The sequence below is a fragment of the Dipodomys spectabilis genome, unplaced genomic scaffold, assembly GCF_019054845.1.
Source record: "Dipodomys spectabilis isolate Male_0828 unplaced genomic scaffold, ASM1905484v1 ptg000018l, whole genome shotgun sequence".
Classification (NCBI taxonomy): Eukaryota; Metazoa; Chordata; class Mammalia; order Rodentia; family Heteromyidae; genus Dipodomys; species Dipodomys spectabilis.
In genome coordinates, this window is record NW_024870695.1 from 10,636,477 (window position 1) to 10,661,149 (window position 24,673).

Here is a 24,673-nt window from a genome sequence, read left to right on the forward strand (position 1 = left end):
TGGTTGATAGACAAGCTAGAGACTAGGGAGTGAAAATAGTTAATAGTGAGAAAGATCTGGGTTCCTGTTTCACAGTCATTTATCCTGTTAGAAGATTAGAGGTAATGGCATCTCCCCACTTTAGGGTTCTCAGACTTTGAATGACATCTCCCCATAGCACAGATGTCTTACAGATGTGCTCTAATATGGGAGGGGGAAGGGAAAGGAGTGGGATTTTGTGTGTTTGCATGAGTGTGTGTAGCTTTAGGCCTTGGGAGTTGGCAAGAGGGAGGGAAGGAAGTTGAGCAAAATCTTTGGTTTTTCTTGTACCTGGGGGATCCTGCTCTAAATCTCTTTAATCCTCCACTGTGAATTTGGGGGTGGGCCAAGTGGGTGGGTGGGTGCTGGGAATAAATCTTGTATGACAACAATCTTTAGGAGGCTGTTACTTTTTTTTTTTTTGCTGGTTCTGGGGCTTGAACTCCGGGCCTGGGTACTGTCCCTGAGTTTCTTTTGCACAAAGCTAGCACTCTACCACTTGAGCCACAGCTCTACTTCTGGGTTTTGGGGGTAGTTTATTGGAGATAAGAGTCTCACAGCTTTTCCTGCTAGGGCTGGCTTTGAAACTCTTCTCAACCTCCTGAATAGAAAGGATTACATTCATGAGTCATGGGCACCTGGCTTGAGAATCTGATATTGAATGGTGACCTCCTTGGTACATCTTCTCAACCAGAGTAATGATTAATCTGAGGATGTGACAGCCTCAGAAAAGGAAAGCCAAGTGTGATGGGCCTACTTCCCAATCCTGCTTTGTGACAGAACAACCACAATGAGGCCACTTCTAGAGTCAAGACATGAGTGTAACTGGCACTCTTGGCCGGGATTTAGTTTGCATTTCCTTTCTAATTCTTAATATTGTCCCCTAAACATGAGACAAGCATGTTTCAAGAGCTAATTAGGTTTTAAGTAGCACCAAGTTTTTAAGAAGTAGTATTGTGCTCTTCCTCTTTGGTCTTCAACTGACCTCCGAAACTAGAAATACTATTTCAGATTCTGTCCCACTGGCCACTGTGGTCAGGAATGGAAAGCACCTGCCAGGTGTTGCTTGAGATTGCCTTCACCAAAGGGAGACTGCGGCTTGGGTAGCCGTCCCCTCCCACCTCTGCCCTTCCACGCCCAAGTATCGAGCGCCGCCTGGGTGCGAAGCTTGGTAGTGGGCAAATGAGTGTGGCGTTGGAGCTTACACAATCACCCTCCTTACCCATTGGTCCGGTTTTACAAATGGAAAAACAAAAACCGGGGAGAGAATGGGCGCCGGTGGCTCAGGCATGTCATCCCAACAAGTCAGGAGTCGGAGATCGGAGAACCGCGGTTCGATCCCAGCCCAGACAGAAGAACCCGCGAGTCTCCGCAACCAACCTATAGAACCCCTAGAGATGAGAGCCAAAACGCTACGGACCGCGCTCTGAGTTCAACGCTCAACTCCGTTCACACTGAAGAGTGGGCTCAGGACAGCCGTGGGTAGCGGGCCCGGTGACCTTGAGGCTTACTGCCGTTGATTCCCGTGCCAACACTGCCCTGAAGGCACGGGTGACGCGCTGCAGCCGGAACTGGTCTCGGCTTGGAAGGCCCTGCGTACCCCACAGCCTCAACTAGGGGAGCGAGACGGGGGGCGGGGGGCGGGGGGCGGGGGGCGGGGGGCGGGGGGCGGGGAGCGAGACGGGGGGCGGGGGGCGGGGGGCGGGGGGCGGGGGGCGGGGGGCGGGGAGCGAGACGGGGGGCGGGGGGCGGGGGGCGGGGGGCGGGGGGCAGGCGGCCGTACCGACCGCGGCGTGCGGAAAGGGCTGCGCCGTTCTTCCGGCCGGCTTCCCCTCCAGCCAATCACCGCTCGAGGCCCGCCCCGCCGTTTCCGGAAGGAGCCGTCTCCTAGAGCAACCGCCATATCCGGTCATCTGAATTCGAGCGCGGGAGAGACGATGAGTAAAGGCCGTGCGGAAGCTGCGGCCGGAGGTAACCGCGGCGCTGGCGAGACCTGGAGGCGGACGGGCGAGGGATGGTTGAGTGACAGCCCTCCCCGCCTCGTCTCCCTCCGCAGCCCCTGGGATCCTCCTGAGGTACCTGCAGGAGCAGAACCGGCCCTACAGCGCTCAGGACATGTTCGGGAACCTGCAGAAGGAACATGGACTGGGCAAAACGGTGAGGACCCCTAACGAGGCCCTGGTTCTGCTCCCTCGAGCTTTCGCTGCTTGCCTTTCACTGGCAGGAGTCTCCCCCCCCCCCCCCCCCCCCCTGCCCAGGCCCAAACACTCCTAATTGCCCCGCCCTCCTCTCGTCAGGTGGTGGTGAAGGCGTTGGAGCAGCTGGCCCAACAAGGCAAAATCAAAGAGAAGTCGTACGGCAAGCAGAAGATCTATTTCGCTGATCAGGTGAGGAGAACCTGTGCAAGTGAACAGCTGTGCGAGAGCCTACATTGAACCAACTCCTACAGGTGGCACCCTAGTAATTCATCTATGCCATTAGAAGGGCCTCAGAGACATCTTTAAATCAAGATGTATCCTCCCTTCCTATGGCTCAAACTGATTTCGGATTATGGTGGACTATAGAAGATCCTAAATTGTTTCTGCCAAGATCCATTTCTGATTGGAAGCTCTTATTTCCCATTATCCAGACAGGCTGACCCTATCCTCTCTTAAGGAGTTTCCTTCCTCTTCCTCCCTAAGCCAGCGCATCAACTTTGGACTCTTCAGCCAGATTTCCACCTCAAGGTCTCTCAGACATCAATATCTGAATATCATCAGAGTTGAATGTCTCCCCTTCCCTCACCTCCACCCCAAATAAGTTTGGTTTATCTCCAGCATTCTTCAGGGTTAATGGAATCATTCTTCACCCAAACCAGAAACTTGGAAATAATTTTTTCAAGTCTGAACAGGCCTCAAATATAGCTGATTTTCTTTTTTTTTGGGTCCGGTCGTGGGGCCTGAACTCTGGGCCTGGGCGCTGTCCCTCAGCTTTTCAGCTCAAGGCTAGCGCTCTACCACTTGAGCCACAGCGTCACTTCCGGCTTTTTTCTTTTTGCTTATGTGGTGCTGAGGAATGGAACCCAGGGCCTCAGGCATGCAAGGCAAGCGCTCTACCACTGAGCCACCTTCCCAGCCCTAGCTGATTTTGTTTTTGTTTTACCAGTCCAGGGGCTTGAACTCAGGGCTTAGGCACTGTCCCTGAGATTGAACCACAGTGCCACTTCCGGATTTTTCTGTGAGGAATCGAACACAGGGTTTCATGCATGCTAGAATGCTAGAAACACTCTACCAGCTCTATAGCTGGGGAGGGGTGTGTGTGTGTGTGTGTGTGTGTGTGTGTGTGTGTGTGTGTGTGTGTGTGTGTGTGTGTGTGTGTGTGTGTGTGTGTGTGTGTGTGTGTGTGTGTGTGTGTGTGTGTGTGTGTGTGTGTGTGTGTGTGTGTGTGTGTGTCTGTGTGTGTGTGTCTGTGTGTGTTTTATTTTGTTGAGACTAGCACTGTGCCACTTGAGCCACAGGTCCATTTCTGTCTTTTTGGTGGTTAACTGGAGATAAGAGCTTGCCGGAGCTGCCTTCAAACCGTGATCTTCAGATCTCAGCCTCCTGAGTAAGTAGCTAGGATTAGGCACCAGCGCCCGACTGTGTTTGTGACACATGGTCTCACTCTGTCCTCCAGGCTGAACACTAGGATCCTCTTGTCTTAGCTTCCAAAATGCTGAGGTATGTGCCATCTCACCCAACTGGATTTTTCCCTTTTTGAATCTATCTCCTCACTGCTCTATCAGCATTGCAGTGGCCTCTTAACAGATCTCATTCCCTTGAAGGTGTGCCTTGAACTTTGCAGCAGAATGATCTATCTAAATGCAAATCTGGCTACGTACCCTCCCTACTTCAAACTTCGGTGGTCTCCAGTACTCCACAGAAATGGTAACTCGGCAGCTAGAGATATGCCCTAGCCAGTGTTACCTGCCCTTATTTCTCCACCCATCAATACTAGACAGTTCAAATGTGTTTTACACTTATTTTCTTCCTGCCTAGATTTGTAGTTCCTTTTGACTGACCAGCTCTTACTTATGCTTTATGATTTTACTCACATATCAAGTTCCTCAGAAGCCTTTCCTTTAGTGCTCTGCTTCGTTCTCAGGCTCTAAACTTTGTTGAGGTGTGCTGTCTAAAGTTCCTCTAGGGTTGGCCCTATTTCTCATTTTCTTTTTTTTTTTTTCTTTTTTTTTGGGGGGGGGTCCGGTCGAGGGGCCTGAACTCAGCCTGGGTGCTGTCCCTCAGCTCTTCAGCTCAAGGCTAGGGCTCTACCACTTGAGCCACAGCACCACTTCCAGCTTTTTTCTTTTTGCTTATGTGGTGCTGAGGAATCGAACCCAGGGCCTCATGCATGCAAGGCAAGTGATCTACCGCTGAGCCACCTTCCCAGCCCCACACCCATTTCTCATTTTCATTTACACAGCACCCTCACAGTATGTAGAGCCCGAGAAGCATTTTGTTTAAATGAATCAAACCTTCTCCAAGGCTAATTTTTTCTATAAATATTTCATTGTATTACTACCTATTGAAAATCTCCCTAAGGAAGGGTTAGCAAACTTCCAGTATAGGGCCTCACTGTTTTTAGATTTTGTGGGACCTATGTCTTTGTCACTACTCAAGTCTGTAGGCAGAGCAAAAGAAGATATAGACTATTGTAAATAATGGGCATACTGTAAATTTTTATTATCAAAGACATGCAGGATTTTGTTTCTGGGATATTTTCTGGTCCTTGTTTCGAAGGTTCACCATGCCTAAGAGAACAGTCCAAATTGCCACGCTGGTATTCCCATCCTTCCTAACCTGCTCCTTCCTCTATCACTGGCTTATATGATGCTCAGTGATCCCTAATGGTCCTTTCACAGAAGCTAATTTTTAGAATTTCCCTGGAATCCCTCACCTATGTAGTTCCCTGGACCTCTTTACCTGCCAGGTTTTTCCTTTTACTATTCTTCCTATTGCCTATACTATGATCTAGATTCCTCACCTTGAGGAAAATGTTATTTGACTCCATCAGCCCATGAGAGATTTTTATCACTAATTTCTGTCCTAGTCAGTATCTTGCCAACCTGGATACTCTTGAGGACAGGCTTTAGGTTTCAACTTTTCTTCCTTTTGGGGACGAGGGTTGAACTGAATGATTTCTCAAAAGTACTTTTTCAGCCAGGTGTTGGGGACTCAGGCCTCTAATCCCAGCATTCAGGAAGCTAAGGCAAGAGGATCGGGAGTGCAAGTCTAACCTGGGCAACAGACACTGTCTCAAACAAAAATAATTTCTAAAAAGTAGCACTTTGCCCAGGGCACCTGTGGCTCATGCCTGTAATCCTAGCTACTCAGAAGGCTGAAATCTGAGGATCACAGTTCAAAGCCAGCCTGGGCAGGAAACTCCATGAGACTCTTACCTCAAGTTAACCACCAAAAGCCAGAAGTGGCTCAAGAAGTAGAACACCAGTAAAAAAAATCTCAGGGACAGCACCCAGGCCTTGGGTTCAAACCCTAGGACCAGCACAAGCGCCCGCATGTGCACGTGCGCGCGCACACACACACACACATACATACGTAGCACTTTGCAGGGTTTAGAGTACTGGGTTCTTGAATGTATCCGAATGTTGTCTCTCCTAATGTGGAGTCTGCCTCACACTCTCATTTGTATTTCCCCTCATCTCTGGCAGGACCAGTTTGATGTGGTGAATGATGCTGACCTCCATGGCCTGGATGCCAAAATTGTGGCCCTCACTGCTAAGGTGCAGAGCTTGCAGCAGAGCTGTCGACACATGGAAACTGGTAGGAAACTGGGGAGCCCCTCCAAAGTGTCCATGGGGTTAGATTTGGTCTAGACCTCCAGAATTGCTAAGTGAATGGCTCATTAGCTGTAGGGGCCTTGCTGCAGCTCAGAGTGCTTTGGGCTGCCTGAGGCACTGCACTAAGTGAAATGCCATTAGTAAATAGCTTTGTGTACGAATGGGTAAGATGAACATCAGCACACGCTGTCCCCATGTTTCCCCTTTCCTGCTTCTTTAATGAGTTACATATCTCCCTGCTCAACCTTTTACCCTAACACTTATTGTAGATGGGGAAGAAAAAAAAAGTAGAATAAACTGATCATTCTGTAAGCCTTATTTTCTTGAGTATTTCCAGGTTGGGGGGTGGGGGGCGGGGAGATCCCAATTTGGAGAGATCTCAGAGCAAGGTGGAAGTCTGTTTCCTACCTCAGGGAGCACCTGTTGGGAAAGGTAGAATCCCTTCCTCAGGAATAGCAAGTGACCCCAAAGAATGTGGTTTCAGAGCTGAAGGAACTAACTAATAGCCTGACCACTCCGGAGATGCAGAAAGAGATCCAGGAGTTAAAGAAGGAATGTGCTGGCTACACAGAGAGATTGAAGAACATCAAAGCAGCTACTAACCATGTCACTCCAGAAGAGAAGGAGCAGGTAAGGTGGGAAGGAGGCTGGAAGAGTGGAGGCTGCTGTGCAGTTCTGGAATGAACATGAAACTATGTATGTGTATATTCACACTGCTGTGGGCTTGCAGGACTTGGAGGAACTGTTTCTCCCTTCTAGGTATACAGAGAAAGGCAGCAATACTGCAAGGAATGGAGGAAGCGGAAGAGGATGGTGAGTGGAGCTCCAGGGAGGCACTGGTTGCACTCTGGGGAAATGACAGCCCTGGGGAAACTACTGCCCAATAGCATGATCCAATAGGCAGTGCCCAGTACTGCCCATCTGAAAAGGGGTGACTTTGTTTCTTTTTTGTTTGTTTGGTTTTTTGGGGGGGTCCTGTCATGGGGCCTGAACTCAGCCTGGGCGCTGTCCCTCAGCTCTTTAGCTCAAGGCTAGCGCTCTACCACTTGAGCCACAGTGCCATATCCAGCTTTTTTCTTTTTGCTTATGTGGTGCTGAGGAATCGAACCCAGGGCCTCAGGCATGCAAGGCAAGTGCTCTACCACTGAGCCACCTTCCCAGCCCTGTGACTTTGTTTTCTTAACAGGCAACAGAGATGTGTGATGCAATCCTTGAAGGCTACTCCAAGAGCAAGAAGCAGTTCTTTGTAAGTACACTCTCCTTTGCTCCCCTGGGGTCTTTGCCCAAGTGTGTCTCATTTACTTCTTTCCCTGTCACACAGGAGGAAGTTGGGATAGAGACAGATGAAGATTGCAAAGTCAAGCTCCCAGACCCCTGAGGGAACTAGGGATTGGAACGAAGAGATTCCCAGGCTGGCCTTTGTGTTGTTTTTGTTGCTCCTGCCCTTCTCTAACTGAGCATAGCACTGCAGAGAAAGGAATAGCCAGAGTATGAGTGGTAGCTGTGGTAGCTCAGTGCTAGTAGACAGGAAGAGATGGATGGTCATGCCCATTTTGTTGTCCACATTGCAGTGGCTTGAGCTTAACACAAAGACTTGTAACATGCTAAAGGAAAGCATTTGGCAATATTTATTGTGATATAATTTCATATAAAAATATTTAATTTCCTCTGGATATTCAAACCTCCCAGATATCAAACCTGAGGAAGGCAGCAGGGAGCTTGGGAAACAAAGGTAAAGCTGCTACTAAATATCAGTATTTGAGGAGCCCAAAGCATCACCCAGGACTAATCCCAGAAGACCCAAGTGTCTTCTATACCCTTTTGCCTCACCCCAAGTTCTGGGAGAAATGTGGGCAACACTGGCAGATGGTAGAGACCCAGACACACTGGACAGAAAACCTGAGGTGATGTTAAGGCTTCCTTGTTTAATTTTCCAAAATTGTAAAGTGGCAAAACTGCATTGTTAGTATTTAAGAAAATAAAAAATTTCAAATATGTAGTGCTGTATCATGCCTGCCTTTGCCATGTTGTGCCACTGCCTGGAGGAACGAGAGTGCAGGGTAGACAGGGAGGCTGCTTCTCCCGGTGCCCGCAGCAGAGAGGACCAAAGTGCCACAGAAGGACTGAGTAGGCAGTTCTAGTCAGACACAAGGTGGCCTTTCACCCTCATGGCAGTGGGACTGTTTCCTTTCCCTCCTCCGCCACTCAACTACTGCCAAAATGTCTACACTTGAGCCAAATATTGCCCAAGACACCAAGACAGAGGCCAACAGCTTCTAAATATATGTGGATCATGAGCAGAAATCTTTCTGCCAGGAACTCTCAAAAGTACTCAGAACAAATTCCTGTCCTAAGGAATTCTACCAGGAGAGGGAAGACTGGGTAGATTTGACTTTATGGTCAATATAATAAATTAATCAGGAACTTTCACAAAACAAACACTCTAGCCCCACTAAAGATAAAGTAGAGCTAGGAAAACCAAACACCAAGTAGAAACCAGCCAACCGGTGTAAGGTGTTGCAGTCCCTTTGGAGGCCCAGCAGTCCCATGGCCAGATAGTAGACTCAAAGGCCTCTTGTTGGCTGCTTAGCAGGTTTCCAGGAGCCATCAGTAAAGTTGGTTTTTCAACTGATGCAGCACCCCAATCACAATCTCTCGTAGGGTCTGGTGGGGGCAGCAAGAAAAGACAACGCTCAGGTGATCACACAGAGTAGCTTTTGTCTACCTAGACCACCCATGCCAACCACCCATGTTCTTTTCACATGAGTATTAAGCTGCTGGTGGCTCACACCTGTAATCTCAGGAGACTGAGATCTGAGAATCATGGTTCAAAACCAGCCCAGGCAGGGAAGTCCGTGAGACTCAACTCTTAATTAACCAGAAAAACCAGAAGTGGAGCTGTGGCTTGGTGTAGAGCACTAGCTTTGAGCAAAAATTGCTTAGGATAGTGCCCAGGTCCTGAGTTCAAGCCACATGACTGAGTGGGGGGAAAGTATTAAAAATAGAGGCCCCACGGGGCGCCAGCGGCTCATACCTGTAATCCTATCTACTCAAGAGGCTGAGATCTGAAGATCATGGTTCAAAGACAACCCAGGCTGGAAAGTCTATGAGACTCTTATTTCCAGTTAACCACCAGAAAACCAGAAGTAGCACTGAGTGCTAGCCTTGAATGAAGAAGTTCAGGGATACTGTCCAGGCCCTGAGTTTAAGCCCCACAACCACCACCAACAGCAATAAAAAAGATACCTCCCCCCCAAAAAAAAGCTGGATGTGATGGCACACATCTCTAATCCTAGCACTGGAGAGGCTGAGGTTGAAGGACTCAAGTTTGAAGTTAGGTTCTTTCTCTTCCCTCCCACCTCTCCCCCACCCCTCTCAAAAAGAAAATGCGCGCCGGTGGCTCAACACCTGTAATCCTAGCTACTCAGGAGGCTAAGATCTGAGGATCACAGTTTGAAGCCAGCCCAGGCAGGAAAGTCCATGAGACTATTCAGTTAACTACCAGAAAGCCAAAAGTGGTACTCTGGCTCAAGTGGTAGAGCATTAATGACCGACCAAAAAAAGGGGGGGGGGGGAGAGTCCCAGGATATACTGACATCTATTTTTACTTTGTTTTGTTTTTGTTTGTTTGCTGATACTTGGGCCCTGTGCTCTTGCCTGGCTTTTCACCCAAGGCTGGCACTCTACCATTTACCCCTTTTGGGTGATTAACTGGAGATAAAGAGTAACAGACTTTTCTACCCAGGCTGGTTTCAAACCACTATATTCAGATCTCAGCCTCCTGAGTGGTTAGGATTATTGGCATAAGCCACTGGTACTTGCCTCTATATATAGTTTACTTTGATATGCCCTTGGAAGAAAGGTAAGAAACTATGTAACAAAGGAAATACATGTTACTGGTAGAATTTGGGTAGTGGATACTAGTGTTGTCATATATTTAAAACATTCCACAGTAAAAACAAGAATTAAGAAAGTGGCATCTCAGTTAAAAGTTCAAGCCTGAATAAAAGCAGCTGAAAACAGTGCAGTACTATTAACACATCTCTCCATTAAAAGTAAGTAATAAGACCTGAGGACAAGGCCAGTGCCAGTGGCTCACACCTGTAATCCTAACTACTTAAGAGGCTGAGATCTAAGAAGTATGGTTCAAAACCAGTATGTGAGACTATCTCCAATTAACCACCTAAAAAGCCAGTTTAATTGTGGCTCAAATAGTAGAGTGCCAGCATTCAGCAAAACAGCTCATGGGCAGCCCTGGCCCTGAGATCAAGCCCCAGGACCAGCACAAACAAAGAAAAATAAAAGACCTGAGGACAAATAACACCCTTTACCCTTCACAAGTATTTCCTCTCCTTCCACATAACGACTGCCCAAACTTGAGCTAGATGTTGCCCCTAGGATCTACAAGTTTCCAAAAACCTGAAGTAACTACTGGTGGTGGTTGAGATTTCCACACAGAGAGGCAGAGGAGTGGCTAATGAGGGAGCAATAACCTGGGCTCAAGTTGAGCACTAGGCCTGGCATTGTGTATTCACAGCATACGTGCCAGATGAGACCTTAACTTGAAAATCAAGGAAGGAAACAATGCTGAAAGTTATATATGCTCTAGAGAAATGTAAGAGCAGATACTTTGCTTTTCTGAACAAATAGCTTAGACCACTGCCTGAAGGTGGCAAGATAAGACCCTATGACCAGTGCTGCCCCATACCTGAGGCTTACAGTGCTCCTCAATCCAGCTGAAGACACAGGCTGACAGCTCCTGGAAGCTGGCCACGGAGATGGAGGCATTGAAGGACTCGAATAGGGAATCCATGATCCCTTGAAACACGTTGAACTTGACCTGGTCAGAGATCTGGTCCTCCCCCTCGTGGACGTTGTCCTGATGTGCCTTCACAATCTGCTCATAGTTCCTGAAAGCACGCAGGCTTTCAGGTGCTGTAGCAGCTCAACTAGCTCAAGAAAAAAGGAGGGGTGACCCTGTATCCCCCCTCCACACAAAAGGGATTCCCAGAAAGTTTCGGGGGTGTATTCAACATCAGTTAGATACTGAAATGGTGACTCATTCGAGCCTTCCCAGCATTAATCTTCTAGGCACTTATTTCCTGAGTGCTATGGGTAAGGGACAGAGAAGTCTGCCTCTCAGTGGTCAGCTCAGGGAATGAGAGGATAATGCACACAAAGTATCTGATATGGCCTTTGAATAGAGGAAGGTGTGCACTGAAGCTGGCCTCAGTCTCATCAGAAGCTCTAATTCCCCCTCTTACACTTTCATTATCTTTAGAGCTGTGACATCTTTGCGTAGTGTGGACACTTCCTCTTCCTGCTTTTTCTTCTCCTTGTGCAAAAACTGGATGTAGTCAATGGCTAGGGGAGGTAGACAGGGAATAGGTATAAAGGAAGTCTCAAGTAGGACAAGGCTGATTTTGTTGCCTGTCCCTCAATACCCAAGTTTCCCATTACAGCCACCCTCACAGGGCCGGAGCAGCTCCACAGCCCTGTTCCCCCTCTCCCCACATCCCCTGGCCATACTCTTCTGTAGAACGATGGCTTTGCTCAGCTTTTGGGAGCCAATAGAGAAGTCCTGCTGCTGGCAGGTAGGGACAATAGTCTGAAGGTCATCATAGCCTCTCTGTGGAGATATGAGAAATGAATTCCTTTATCCTGAGGGATTAAGGCAAGGTGGCACAAGCTTTTCCTCCATTTGCATGCTCACAAACTCAAAAGGGTGGAAGGTTAAGAGACTTGTTCTCAAGGACTGGCTTAGCTTGCCCCAAGGCTGTTTGGGAATTTCTAAGAGATCCTGACAGGGTGGATGAGAAACATGCAGGACCCTCCCTCGTTGGTTGAGGCCTAGGCCTCCAGTCACCTTGATGGCGTCCCTCCTCTTCTGCTCAGCCTGAGTGTGAGCTAGCCGCCGGCGGTCTTTGTAGGACTCCTTGTAGGACTCCTGATGGTAATCACTGTCCTCGTCATCTATACTCAAGAGGGGACAGAGGTCATCTTTTGGGCCCACCTTTCCCTAGCTTAAGAAGAAGACCCTGGTACCAGGAAATGGCAGATGGACAGGAAAGCCTAATATCCAGGATGAGGTAGAAGTTGGTGAGACTCTGTGGCACTCCTTTTCCAGCAACCGTAAGGAGACAGCTGGAGCATCCCTGTCTAGGGAGGATACTAAGATGATCCTCCCAGGTAGGAGGGGGTGTTTGCTGCCTACCTGTGTTGGGGACAGAAGAGGCACTGGTGGAACCGATGCTATTAGCTCTGGACACTACACTCCCTTTGCGGGTGCTTTCTACAAAAAGCCCTGGAAAAGAGAGGCCCCAATCACTAAAAGGTGGGGAACACTGCCAAGCCTCAAGACACCTTGTGAGCACAATGGCTTCCTCAAATGCTAACCTCTCCCTTCAGCCCCAAAGCCAGCCATTCTAGGCCGCCTACTTCCTACCACTCCTCCCTGCCTTTCTCTTGTCCCCAGGGTCTACACTGCTCCACAGGCTCGCACTTTCACCCTTTGGCTCACCAAGGGGCATCTGGGTTCAACGAGAGAGTGACCGGCTGTCCCTAGTCCCATCACTTTCCTTACAGAGCAGACAACCAAGTGCTACCCTGGGTTGCTTCCTGCCCATCCTCTAGTCCTCCCTCCCTTCTCAGGACAGGACCTTGCCTCAGGGACAGTGGACTGTGCTCAGGTGTGGCTGGCAAAGGTACAAGAATCTATAGAGTAGAAAAGGAAGTGCTATTCCAGAACTGAAGGCTGTGGGGGAGGCACTCACCAGGGTCCAGACTGTTGTCACTATAGGCATACTCCACCTGCGACACCAAGCAAGGGAGGCTCATCAGGCCTTTGCCTCTAGTGTAGGGCGCACGCGTACCTGAACACACATCTCCGGGGTGAAGGGATCGCTGAGTGGTTCCCCCCAAAGCCAAGCCTAGGAAGGCTCCAGGGGCGCCGCCCCATTCCACCTAGCCAGCCCCCCTCACATTTGGGCACGCATGCCTCGTTGGTCTCTCCACCTTCCCACGCCGGACGGGAGCTCCCTTCCCTGCAGCCCCGGGGTCGGGGGAGCAAGGGAGAGACTTCAGGGAGAGGAGGGAAGCCCTTTATAGTCCTGAGCCCCGACGCGCACCAGCCCCCTCGCCCTCCCCTCGCCGGGCTTGCCTTAACCCAGGGGTCCTCCGGAGAAGCGCCGGGCTCGGTCATCTTGGACTTACCGAACCGGAAACGAGCCAGCAGGCGGGTCCCCTGCGGCGAGGCACGTCCACGTGACCCAAGCCCACCAATCCACGCTGGCGAAGGGAGGTGGGGCGGAGTGCCGCGCAAGCGCAGCCGGGACTTTAAACGCCGGTAGGAGGTATCTCTGGCTGGCGTTGTTCCTAACGCTGACAGCTGCAACGTCAGAGAGCTGCTCTCGCTGGTCCCTGCCCTTCCCTACCACCTTAGTCTCTAGAATGGCGGAGGAGATGGGCGGCAGCTTCTGTGAAACGTGATCCCTTCAAATGGTTTGCCTTCGGGTCTGGGAGTGTTCAGCTCAGAGGTAGAGCCCTAGCGTAGCACAAGCAGGAACCTGCCTTTCATGTCCAGCACCGCACACAGAAAGACACTTGTGTAAATATTATTGCAGACTCTGCGCATGCGCACAGCTCACCAGGCCCCTAGTCCTAACCAGTATGTCAGGAACTGGGCAGAGAGTTCCCCTATCACATCTGACCCCACCAGACCACAAACTCCAAGGGCCGAGCCGTCATCCCTAGCATTGATTTTCCAACATCCCAGCCACTAGTTAGCAGAGCACTTGTGAAATTAACCCATGTCATAAGGCCCGTTAAGTTATTCAGATTTATAGATAAAGAAACCCAAGTGTCCAGAAAGCCTATTTCAAAAGCACACAGGTAGACAATGGTAGGTAGAGCCGAGGCCAACACCAGTGTGGTTAGCTTCGAAGGCCATGCACTTAAACACAGAACTCATGGCTTCTGGTTTCGGCCTGAGCTCTGAACTTGTGGTATAAAGATCCAAAGATTCCTAGTGGCATAGGAGCAGGAAGCAGACCAAACAAGTAGCACATGGAAACATTCACCTTTAATACTGTTATAAGCGCCAGTGTTTGTTCTGACTGAAGTCAGTGATGAACATCAAACCCCCCATAGGCATGAATGGGGATGGGACCCCAGACAGGCTCCCCCTGTGATCCACATCCTTACTGTTGGTCAAATGCCCAGCATGTTAGAGAGGCATCTTATATTTACTAGGCCCAGCTACGTCCTGCATAGCTTAGCCCAAAGCCCCTCTAAGCCTGAGACAGTGTGAGCATCCAAGTGCCTATTCCTCTCACCACTGGATCTATCAGCTCCAAGCTCCAGACTGGCCCCAGGAGAAGTTACTGTCAGGCCTGGGCCTCAGTCTTGGTGATGCGCTTCTGCAGGAGATTCCAGGCTTTTTCCACCTTTGGACAATCCAAAACATTTGAAGGAAGGACAGGGTCATTTGAAGGAAGGACTGGACATTCCCTCTCTACAACCCAGCCTTTCCCTGGACACGAACCTGGCGCTGAGTAATATGTGGCTCCCACAAGGTGCTTAGCACTACGTGGCTCTGTTCCACTAGCTGCTGCCCACTCATCTGGTTCTGCAGCCGGCTTTGAGCAGCAGCTTCACTCAGGCCATCCCTCTCCACGATACGTCGTACAGCCTGGGCAGGGCATAGGACCCAGCTCAGCTCACTGGATCAGAGCAGGATGCCATCTGCAGTAGGGATGGGGTAGGGTAGGGTCCAGATACCTCAGTCTCAGGGATGATAACGGTCCACACCTCATGTACCATGTTCTGCCAGCCGGCTTCAAGCAGTATGGCAGCATCAATCACACACACATTCTTTCCTGTAGGGAGACCCCAGTCAGTGCTGGTAGCACTCTGATTCCTACTATCAGGCAAAAAGCCCACAAGGGCTGGGGAATATTTCAAGTGCTTACTTAGCAAGAATAGGCCCTGACTTCAAACCCTGGTACTGCCAAAAACAAAGGAAGCCCACAAAACGGTCCCCAGGAAAGTGGATGTTCTGGCCCGGGAAAGGGTAGCTCCCAGGGGGAGAATCTGCTTAAGTGTCTCCCTTAAGTGCACCCACCATCACTCCCACTCACCCTCAGCCACAGCTATCTCCATGTCCTCTCGAGCCAGCTTTTCGATAACTGGCCACACAATGTCTGTGAGCATCTTCATCTGTTTCTGGGAAGGGAGTAGGCAGAGGTTACCTTCCCTGAGAGATGGAGCCAGCCCAGGAGGTGAGAGTGGAGAAAATATGAGCAGAAATTGGCATTTGGGGCCAAACTAGAGAGGGTCACCAGATCCCAAACAATGACTCTAGTAGGTGGCTGAGAAGCCCTTGGAGAAGTGTGTGTTTACCTTGTTCCCAAATACCCGGCTGCCCAGGATTTTCCTGTTGATGAGGCCATCTTGATGGAGAATATCTGGGTGACAGAGAAGATGGACTGAGCAAAGAGGCCAGGCAATCTCCTCACCTCAAAGCAACTCCAACCCTCCGGTTATTACCGGTTCCAAAGGCCTCCACCACAGGCTGATAGGCAAGGCCACCTGGAGCATAGGCCCGATGACCCAGCTGGTCACTGTCGATGATAAATGCCCCCAGACCCTTCAGCCGCTGAGCTATTGAGCTCTTCCCAGAGCCACTGATGCCAGTCAGCCCGAGCACGTAGAGACCTAAGGGGAGCTCTGGTCTCTTCTGGGGATAGAAGAATGGGAACCCCACAGTTATTGAGTCCCTCAAGCTCATTCCTGTAGATGAACCCCTTAGTTTGTACTCTACATTTCTGGCACACCCAAGGAGTAGGGAGGGACAGAAGGAAGGGAAAGCTTACAAATGGAGGCCGAAGCAAATTTCCCAAGATTCGATGGCGGAAGCTGGAGGAGCTGATTTTATCCTCTTCATTTTCCTTGTGGTTCTGGTCCTTCAGCAGCTGGATCTGATATAAGGCAAGCTCTTCCAGGCGCTGAGGTAAAGAGGAAGAGTGAAAAGAGGAAGAAGGACAGACCTGGACTCCTATCCTTCCCTGCCTATCCCAGGTGTCATTTCCAACTCAGTGGGCAAACGGAACCAAGTCGTCTGGCTTCTTCCCCTCACCCTGAACCCTCCTTCTCTCTTCTGGGGCACTGGTACTTCCAACAGCCACCCACAGTGGCTTCCCCCCTTCCCATCCACTCCCTCTGCCAATTTCCCTCAGGGCTTACCTTCTCAAGGCGGAAGCGGTTGACGGCCATCCCCCCGCGATAAGTCTCCTCGCTGACCACCAGGAACTCCAGGGAGGGGTCAGAGCCAGCCGGCCCATAGGGGTCCAGCAAGGGGACGATATCAAAAGTCAAGGAGGGCTTCACGTCCACCAGGAACTCACTCAGATGGTCCACGCGTTCTGCATAAGGTTGGAGCAGCTCAGGGAGCAATTTACCTGGGGAAGCCCAGAAAAACAATGAGATCTTTTTCTAGGAAGGACATCTGGACCACTTTGGAGAAGCATGTCCCTAAGTACTGTGTATCTCCAGAGGGGGATAACAAGAAGAAAAGGTCAAAATAGGCGAGTCTGTCATGAGGAGGGAGGGGAGGATTGAAGAGGAGACAAAACAAGCATGTCTTGTGCCACCAAGGAATTACTCGAGGGCTGGGAATGTGGCTTAGTGGTAGAGTGCTTGCCTAGCATGCATGAAACCCTGGGTTCGATTCCTCAGTACCACATACACAGAAAAAAACAAAAGTGGTGCTATGGCTCAAGTGGTAGAATGGTAGCTTTGAGCAAAAGAAGCCTACCCTGAGTTCAAGCCCCAGGACTGGCAAAAGAAAGAGAAAGAAAGAAAGGAAGAAAGGAAGGAAGGAAGGAAAGAGACAGAAACAGAGGGAGGGAGGGAGGGAGGAAGGAAGGAATTACTTGAGAACTAGCAGTGCCAGTGGACATCAGAGTTAGGTGGAGATTCCAAAACCACCCCATCCTTGAGTATGGTCTATGGCATCTGTACCATTTATTCCCAGTGTGTCACACTAGTTGATCACCTGGAGAATGGCAAAGTGCAGATTCTTTGGTTCCACATTTAGGGAATTCTGAATGACCTCAGTGTAGGTGAGTGGGCCATGTGCTAAGGAAACTAAATTTACTCAACAAAATTTCCACAGCACCAATTGAGAGTCAGGCACTGAGACAGCTGGAAAGAGTAGGAAGTCATGAATGGCCCCACCCTTCCATGATCTTAGCATTAGGGAGATGCTAAGAGAATGTCCGGGAAGTCTTTGACTGCCCTAATCCAGAGTCCCATTCACTCACTCTTCAACAGATCTCGGTCTGCCACTCCCACCACAAGCACTTCCTGGGCCAGGACACACGCCACACTGAGCAACACCTTGTGGGCATTGTGCAGACGGTCAAACGTGCCACCCACAGCCCCACGTCGGTAGCAACGCACAGGCTGCTTTTGAGATCTGGGTATGGGAGAAACTGGTCTGATAGCAGAATGTAAGGGGGCATTCAAGGACTCCACGGGCAGCTCCTGAGTCCCATAATCGGGGTAGAGCAGCACTGAAGACAGTTGTGGACAGCAGCTGTAGCAGCTGGTGGCATAGCGCTCTAGCTGCTGCTTAACAGGATTGTACTGGCTTCCGTCCAGGGTCTGGAAATCTGTCAGCACTACTTCTGGCGGGTGGGTCAGATTCTGCACGGAAGCGGGCGTCAGGAAGGTGGACTTGGGTAGGATATTAGTCAGCAGGATTCTCACGTCCAGGTGCCTGTGTAGGTTGGCGCCTGCATACAGGTGCGCGATGAAATCCAGAACCTCAAAGGTGACCTGCACCGGGCTGGACAGGGGCTGGGCCGGACTCTCCAGGCTCATGCCCGGCTGCAGGTGCACATAGAGTGTGTGATTCACGAAGCGGGCCGCCGAGGTCAAGATGGGAGCCAGGCGGGGAGCCAAGGAGGCCAGAGGCGTCGTCAGCACCAGGAGCCCCGATCTGAATACGGCCATGGCGACGAGGCCTGCGGACAGGCAGGGAGACACGGGAGTGACGGTTCGGGCCTGAAGCAAAGGCCCTGCATGGGGCCTGGCACCCAGGAGCAGGGACGAGACCCAGGACGGACCAGGGGACCCGGATGAGGGCCAGGGGCGGGAGCCGCGGCCGGCGCGGAGACTTCACTGAAATAAACCAAAACGCCGCAGCGGCGACGCGGCCAGGACTCCCTGAGGCACAGGGTCGGGGACCTGGGGTCCTGGTCCCCTCGGGCTAATCTGCACCGGGGTCTCGAAGGAGCCGCAAGAGGGGACCGAGGGGGAGCTCCTGGGCCCAGGCGGGTTCCCCGACTCACTGAAACCTCAGGCGTTTGGTTCCGCTTTCGCCGCCGCGGAGGGACTCGGGGTGCGGCCCGGAAGCACTACCTCACCCAGCGCAACGCCGAGCGACGGGAAGCCGCACAGGCCAAACGTCTCAACAGGCGTTCAGCCCGGAACTCTCGCGAGATGGCGCTGGCAGTGAGGACTCTGGGGGCTGAAGCAAGTCTGCCGTGACAGGTGCTCGTGTTTCGAGCGGGATGTAAGGTCTGAAGAGCTGAGAGATGTGTTTCCTACCGAAGAGCTCCTGGCCAAGCTAGAATTCACACCTGGCTTTGCTTAAGTCCGGGGAGAGAGTGGTCGGAGGGTTGCCCTTGCTTTTAGGCCCGCGTGCCCAGAGGCCCCCCCCCCCCGTGCCCTCCCAGGCCGAGAATCGTTGTTGAGAAGTGACTGAACGGCTCTGCCCTAGCCCCCCCTTCACAGGTGAGGAAATTAGGGCCCGGATGTGCCAGGGGCAGGGCTCATGGAAACTCTTGAGGCTTCTCTTTTTTTTAGGGGGCTGGGGGAGGCAGGGGGTGTCGGTTGTGGGCCTCTCTGTCCCCGAGCTTTTGTGACCAAGGCCAGCGCACTACCACTGCTTAATTGGAGAAAAGAGTCTCATAGACTTTTCTGCCCGGGCTGGCTTCGAGCCGCGGTCCTTAGATCTCAGCCTCCTGAGTAGCCAGGATTACAGGCGTGAGCCACTGACATCCCGCTCCTCGTGGCTTCTTTGTATGCTGTCTGCACCGAGCAGCATCCCTGTGCCTGTTTACCCGGGCAACGGAGAGCAAGAAGGGTGAGTGGGTTCAGTAGAGTCAAGGAGGATGGATGCGGGCTTTCTTCCGTCCGCTTCCCAGTGAACACACAAAATCACAGACCCACTCTTTTTTTTTTTTTTTTTTTGTCGGTCGTGGGGCTTGAACTCTAGGACTGGGCGCTGTCCCTCAGCTCTTCAGCTCAAGGCGAGCGCTCTGCCGCTTGAGCTACAGTGCCACTTCCGGTTTTCTGGTGGTTTATTGGAGATAGGAGTCTCACGTTCTCTCCTGCCCGGGCTGGCTTTGAACCACAATCCTCAGATCTCAGCCTCCTGAGTAGCTAGGATTACAGGCGTGAGCCACCAGCGCCTGGCTTAGACCCACTCTTGAAACGCATTTCAGGGTATCTCACAAGGAAAAGCCTCAAGGTTAAAGTTTTAGCAAGGAATTATTCCAATACAACAGGGTCAGACCAGGAGAAATTAAAAAAGGAAAACTAAGTGCTGGTGGCTCAAGCCTGTAACCCTAGCTAGTCAGCAGGCTGAAAGAGCTGAGGATCACAATTGGAAAAAGCCAGCCTGAACAGGAAAATCTGTGAGACTTTTCTCTCCTATTAACCACCAACACACAGGAAATCAGTGGAGCTGTGGCTCGTGAGGCTAGCCTTGAGCAGAAACAGCTCAGGTACTGCACCAGGCTTTGAGTTCAAGCCCCAGGACTCCAACTGGAGGTTTTAATCTGTAGCCTCCAAACCCTACCCATTCATGAGTTGATGTTTACCATTTCAGAGGAGAAGGAAGATGAAGATCACTCTTGTGGATGTCTCCTTATACCTTTAAGTGAAAGGGGTGGTAGAAGGAGTAGTTTAATTGTTTCCCTCAATTTACTTCCTGCTTTTAGAGTTTTTGTTTTTTGGTGCCATCCTGTAGCTTTCAAGGCTGACATTCTTATCACTTGAGCCATAGCTCCACATCTGGCTGGCTTTTTGCTGGTTAACTGGAGATGAGAGTCTCAAAGATTTGTCTGCCTAGGCTGGCTTCTCAATCCTCAGATCTCAGCCTCCTGACTAGCAAGGATTACACACCTGAGCCACCAGAGCCAGGTCCTGGCTTTAAATTTTGAGTCTGGGGGCTGGGAATGTAGCTTAGTAATACAGTGCTTGCCTAGCATGCATGAAACCCTGGGTTTGATTCCTCTGTACCACATAAACAGAAAAGACTGGATATGGCGCTGTGGCTCAACTAGTAGAGTGCTGGCCTTGAGCACAGAGAGGGACAGGCCCACTCAGGCTCTGAGTTCAAGCCCCAGGACCAGAAAAAAAAAAAAAAAATGTTTTGAGTCTGGCCCATTTGATGTTTGCTTCAAGCAATATAATTTCCCTGTATCCTCATCTCCCCATCCTGCCTCATTAGAGCTTCTGATGTCTCTGCCAGGAGAAAAAGGGGTGGCTAGGGCTGGAGACCTAGTGGTAAGGATTTACTAGAGCTTGAGGAGGCTGGGGTTATAATAATAGCAACGTGGGGGAGAAGCCAACATTCTAGATGAATCATCCAGGGAGATATCAAAAGAAAGAGTAACCAATCCTAAAAGTTTCTACAAAGTGCTGTCCTTCCCCAGCAACTAAGCAACACCACTGAGCAACACCAACCTTCAGCTCTACACATCTGCCTTTGGAGATCATGTGCCTTTGGAGTCAGGGACCAAAGAGTTGTAAAGCCATATACATTGGGTTGGTATTGTCTGTTTGTGCCAGGACTGGGATTTGAACTCAGAACCTACCTCCTTCTTTTGGCTTTTTCTACTCAAGGCTAACATTCTACCACTTGAGTCACACCTCCACTTTAGCTTTTTGCTGGTTAATAGGAGATACAAATCTCTAGAATTTGACTGGTCGGGCATTGAACTGTGATTGATCTTCCTATCTCAGTCTCGTGGCTAGGATTACAACACTCTGCTTTTAGTTGGGTTTAAGGGCTTGATTTGAAAAAGCAAAAACAAAGACTATTGGTATGTCCCAAAGCATTTGCATACCTCATTTAGCACACCAAGTTACTTTGATTCAGAAATGTATGTTTAGTGCAGGTTTATTCTAGGACAGTAACTGGACAGTAACAAAAAGTCCTGACCTTCCTGTGTCTTAGGATGTGGGTGGTTAATAAAAAAAAATTTTTTTTTTTTTGAGTCAGGTTGTGGGGCCTGAACTCTGGGCCCCACTTCCGACTTTTTTCTTTTTGCTTATGTGGTGCTGAGGAATTGAACCCAGGGCCTCATGCATGCAAGGGAAGCGCTCTACCACTGAGCCACCTTCCCAGCCCCTAATAAAAAATTTTTTAAGCCATGAACAAAAATAAACTCAAACATGCCGGGCGCTGGTGGCTCACGCCTGTAATCCTAGCTACTCAGGAGGCTAAGATCTGAGGATAATGGTTCAAAACCAGCCCGGGCAGGAAAGACCATGAGACTCCTATCTCCAATAAACCACCAGAAAACTGGAAGTGGCGCTGTAGCTCAAATGGTAGAGCGCTCGCCTTGATCTGAAGAGCTGAGGGACAGCACTCAGGCCCAGAGTTCAAGCCCCACGACCAACAAAAAAAAAAAAAAAATTAAATAAATAAATAAATAAACTCAAGCCGGGCGCCGTTGGCTCACACCTGTAATCCTTTCTACTCAGGAGGCTGAGATCTGAGGATCACGGTTCAAAGTCAGCCTGGGCAGGAAAGTCTGTGAGACTCTTACCTCCAATAAACCACTAGAAAACTGGAAGTGGTGCTGTGGCTTACGTGGTAGAGCGCTCACCTTGAGCTGAGGAGTGCAGGGACAGTGCCGAGGTGCAGAGTTCAATTCCCAGGACCAACAAAAATAAATAAAATAGTTGGAGGGACCGTACTGGAGGCAATTGAATACTATTTTATTTTAGTCCAGGAAAACAGCAAAGAAATAGTATCAAAAATCATAGAAGAGCAAACCAGACAGGGAACAGCAAGTACTAGACCTTGAGGCAGGGGGTCAGGAGAGCCAGAATAGATGGAGAAGGACAGTGGGGGAAGAGCAAGTCAGTGGAAGGCAGGAGGCAGATCACATCACAGAAGGTCTTGGAGACCTTGTGGGGAAACCTTGGAGTTTGCAGATAGGAAGTTACAGGCACTGTGCCCACCCCACCTGCACTCCAGCTCTGTACTGGGCTTCAAACCCACGGCCTCTTGCAGCAAGTACTCTGCCACTGAACCAAACCCCAGTCCAAGGTTTTATTTGGTGTGTTTGGGGTTTCTTTTGTGAGGTTACTGGGATTTGAACTCAGGGCCTCATACTCTCAAGTTCTTTCATTTGAGGCTGGCACTGTACCACTTGAACCACACTTCACTTGTGACTTTTTTGCTGATTAACTGGAGATATAAGGGTCCCTTAGAAGCTGGGCATTAATGGCCATGCCTGTAATCCTAGTTACTCAGGAAGCTGAGATCTGAAGATCATAGTTTGAAAGTCAGGCCAGGCAGAAAAGTCCATGAGACTCTTTTCTTCAAAAACTACCCAAACAAAACAAAACAATTATGCCTGTAATCCTAGCTACTCAGGAGGTTGAGATCTGAGGATCGCTGTTAAAAACCAGCCCAGGCAGGAAAGTCTATGAGACTCTTATCTCCAAGAAAACCACCAGAAAACCAGAAGTGGCGCTCTGGCTCAAATGGTAGAGCGCTAGCCTTGAGCTGAAGAGCTGAGGAACAAGCACCTAGGCTCAGAGTTCAAGCCCCAGGACCGACAAAATCAAAAAACAAAAAACTAGTGGAGCTGTGGCTCAAGTGGTAGAGCTCTAAACTCGAGCAAAAGAAGCTCAGGGACAGTGCCCAGTTCAAGCCTGAGGACCTGCACACATTCTTTCTCTCTCTCTCTCTCTCTCTCTCTCTCTGTCTCTCTTGCTTAGATGTTTTTGTGTGTGTGTGTTTTGTTTGTTTGTTTTTTGTCGGTCGTGGGGCTTGAACTCTGGGCTTGGGCACTGTCCCTGCGCTCTTCAGCTCAAGGCTCTACCGCTTGAGCCACAGTGCCACTTCCAGTTTTCTAGTGATTTATTGGAGATAAGAGTCTCATGGAGTTTCCTGCCTGGGCTGGCTTTGAGCCAAATCCTCAGATCTCAGCCTCCTGAGTAGCTAGGATTACAGGCATGAGCTACCGGCGCCCGGCTAGATGTGTTTGTTTGGGTGAGCTTTAAACTGTGATGCTCAGATCTCAGCCTCCTAAGTAGCTATGATTACAGATATTATGCACAGCACCTGACTCCAAAATGTTTTCTGAACAAGGACACCATCAGAATCTGAATCTTTTTCCTTTCCTTTTCTCCTTTTTATTTCTTGCTTTTGCTTCTGCTTTTCCTCCTCCTCCTCCTCCTCCTCCTTCTCTTCTTCTTTCCTCCCTCCTCCCTCCCTCCTCCTCCTCCTTCTTTCTTGCTGTCAGGATCTTGCTCTGTTGCCCAGACAGGTCTTGAACTAAAGATCCTTCTGACGGGGCTGGGAAGGTGGCTCAGTGGTAGAGCGCTTGCCTTGCATGCCCCCGAGGCCCTGGGTTCAAATCCTCAGCACCACATAAGCAAAAAGAAAAAAGCCGGAAATGGCGCTGTGGCTCAAGTGGTAGAGTGCTAGCCTTGAGCTGAAGAGCTGAGGGACAGCGCCCAGGCCCAGAGTTCAGGCCCCACGACCGGACACCCCCCCCCCAAAAAAAAAAAAAAGATCCTTCTGAATATCTAGGGTTACAGGTGTGAGCCACCAGCACCTAACCTTGGATTCTTTTAGCCTTGTTTCTTCTCTACACATCTAGTGGCCATGTTCTCTACACTTCTAGTGGCCGTGTTCCATGTAAGCTATACAGGGGAATGAGCCGTAGTAATTCTAACCTGGCTGGTGAAGACTTTCAGCCTTTATTGGGAGTGAGCCAGCCATATTGTAAGGCCATACTCAATGTACAGATAAGAACTGACACAGGGCTGGGCGCTGGTGGCTTACACCTGTAATCCTAGCTACTCAGGAGGCTGAGCTCAGAGGATCTCAGTTTGTTGCTAACCACAACCAGAGAGTAATGGGATAGAAGAAGAAGAAATGAGGAAGAAGACAGAGGATAGAAAAGTGGGGTGTCAAGGGGTCCAGCTGTCACTGGCTTCTCAACCCTGAGCTCCCACAAGCAAATTTATTCAGTTCAGGGAAGATTATAGGTATGTGCAGAACACAAGGTGTCAATCTATCTTGTTACAATCATTAACGTAAGTCATAGTTTGTGTACATAGTAATAAGTAACTCCCTGTAGTTAGGAAGCAATGAGAAGTGGTGACCATGACCCATTCTTCTTATTCCCATTGTCTCAATCGTGACTTAGACATCATCAGGTCTAGTTATTGCTAACTTATTTATTTATTCTGCCTTGCCTGTTTTGACCTTTCCAGGGTCCAATTCTCAAGCTTCTGAATACTGACAAAGTGCCATTCCAACCTCTTAACCCTTTCCTGGTATCATAGCTTAGTTCCAGAGTTCCCTACAGCAGTTCAAAGCCAGCTGGGGCAAGAGAGTCCATGAGATTCATCTTTAGTTAACTACCAGAAAACTGGAAATGGTGCTATAGCTCAAAGTGGTAGAGTGCTAGCCTTGAGCAAAAGAACTGACACAGGGAAAGTATTCTTTGCCTGAGGAGGCATTATGACTCACCAGGGCCAATTCACAAACTAGGGGAGGCTCCCTTTCTCCCTTAATTT

The 24,673-nt window shown here is 50.0% G+C and overlaps 3 protein-coding genes across 5 annotated transcripts; 1 reads left to right on the plus strand and 2 right to left on the minus strand.

Annotated features, from left to right (window-relative positions):
- The first annotated feature begins 1,807 nt into the window (after positions 1-1,807).
- Positions 1,808-7,832, plus strand: LOC122103596 (PSMC3 interacting protein). Of its 2 annotated transcripts, XM_042674205.1 has the most exons (8): positions 1,808-1,989; positions 2,075-2,175; positions 2,316-2,405; positions 5,705-5,816; positions 6,318-6,463; positions 6,593-6,646; positions 7,020-7,079; positions 7,155-7,832. In XM_042674205.1, the coding sequence occupies exons 1-8, from the start codon at positions 1,956-1,958 to the stop codon at positions 7,209-7,211; spliced, it is 654 nt and encodes a 217-aa protein (XP_042530139.1). In that variant the 5' UTR covers positions 1,808-1,955; the 3' UTR covers positions 7,212-7,832. The 2 variants fall into 2 exon arrangements, with proteins under 2 accessions (XP_042530139.1, XP_042530140.1); XM_042674206.1 differs by lacking the exons at positions 1,808-1,989; positions 2,075-2,175; positions 2,316-2,405 and adding exons at positions 3,618-3,716; positions 3,821-3,923.
- Mlx (MAX dimerization protein MLX) lies at positions 7,439-13,088 on the minus strand. 2 transcript variants are annotated; one of them, XM_042674203.1, is made up of 8 exons: positions 12,993-13,088; positions 12,607-12,643; positions 12,048-12,137; positions 11,700-11,806; positions 11,363-11,462; positions 11,098-11,197; positions 10,542-10,743; positions 7,439-8,497 (listed from the first exon to the last, which is right to left on the minus strand). In XM_042674203.1, the coding sequence occupies exons 1-8, from the start codon at positions 13,032-13,034 to the stop codon at positions 8,441-8,443; spliced, it is 735 nt and encodes a 244-aa protein (XP_042530137.1). In that variant the 5' UTR covers positions 13,035-13,088; the 3' UTR covers positions 7,439-8,440. The 2 variants fall into 2 exon arrangements, with proteins under 2 accessions (XP_042530137.1, XP_042530138.1); XM_042674204.1 differs by lacking the exon at positions 12,048-12,137.
- An 803-nt stretch (positions 13,089-13,891) lies between these two features.
- Positions 13,892-18,299, minus strand: Coasy (Coenzyme A synthase). Its single transcript, XM_042673980.1, has 10 exons — positions 18,187-18,299; positions 17,155-17,859; positions 16,076-16,290; positions 15,706-15,837; positions 15,380-15,569; positions 15,233-15,297; positions 14,971-15,055; positions 14,612-14,709; positions 14,376-14,522; positions 13,892-14,277 (listed from the first exon to the last, which is right to left on the minus strand). Exons 2-10 carry the CDS (start codon positions 17,846-17,848, stop codon positions 14,218-14,220), a joined length of 1,686 nt encoding a protein of 561 aa, XP_042529914.1. The 5' UTR covers positions 17,849-17,859; positions 18,187-18,299; the 3' UTR covers positions 13,892-14,217.
- Between the last annotated feature and the right edge of the window lie 6,374 nt (positions 18,300-24,673).

Bases quoted from the DNA above. Each gene is read 5' to 3' on its own strand.
- LOC122103596 (XM_042674205.1), top strand. From the start codon at position 1,956: ATGAGTAAAGGCCGTGCGGAAGCTGCGGCCGGAG. The intron at 2,406-5,704 runs GTGAGGAGAACC...CATCTCTGGCAG, and splicing joins AGATCTATTTCGCTGATCAG to GACCAGTTTGATGTGGTGAA. The intron at 7,080-7,154 runs GTAAGTACACTC...CCTGTCACACAG, and splicing joins AGAGCAAGAAGCAGTTCTTT to GAGGAAGTTGGGATAGAGAC.
- Mlx (XM_042674203.1), bottom strand. From the start codon at position 13,034: ATGACCGAGCCCGGCGCTTCTCCGGAGGACCCCTGGGTTAAG. The intron at 12,138-12,606 runs GTGAGTGCCTCC...TCTCTTTTCCAG, and splicing joins TGACAACAGTCTGGACCCTG to GGCTTTTTGTAGAAAGCACC. The intron at 8,498-10,541 runs GTATGGGGCAGC...TGCCCCCACCAG, and splicing joins AGGAGCACTGTAAGCCTCAG to ACCCTACGAGAGATTGTGAT.
- Coasy (XM_042673980.1), bottom strand. From the start codon at position 17,848: ATGGCCGTATTCAGATCGGGGCTCCTGGTGCTGACGACGCCTCTGGCC. The intron at 15,838-16,075 runs GTAAGCCCTGAG...TCTTTACCTCAG, and splicing joins ACCGCTTCCGCCTTGAGAAG to CGCCTGGAAGAGCTTGCCTT. The intron at 15,570-15,705 runs GTAAGCTTTCCC...TTCTATCCCCAG, and splicing joins ATTTGCTTCGGCCTCCATTT to AAGAGACCAGAGCTCCCCTT.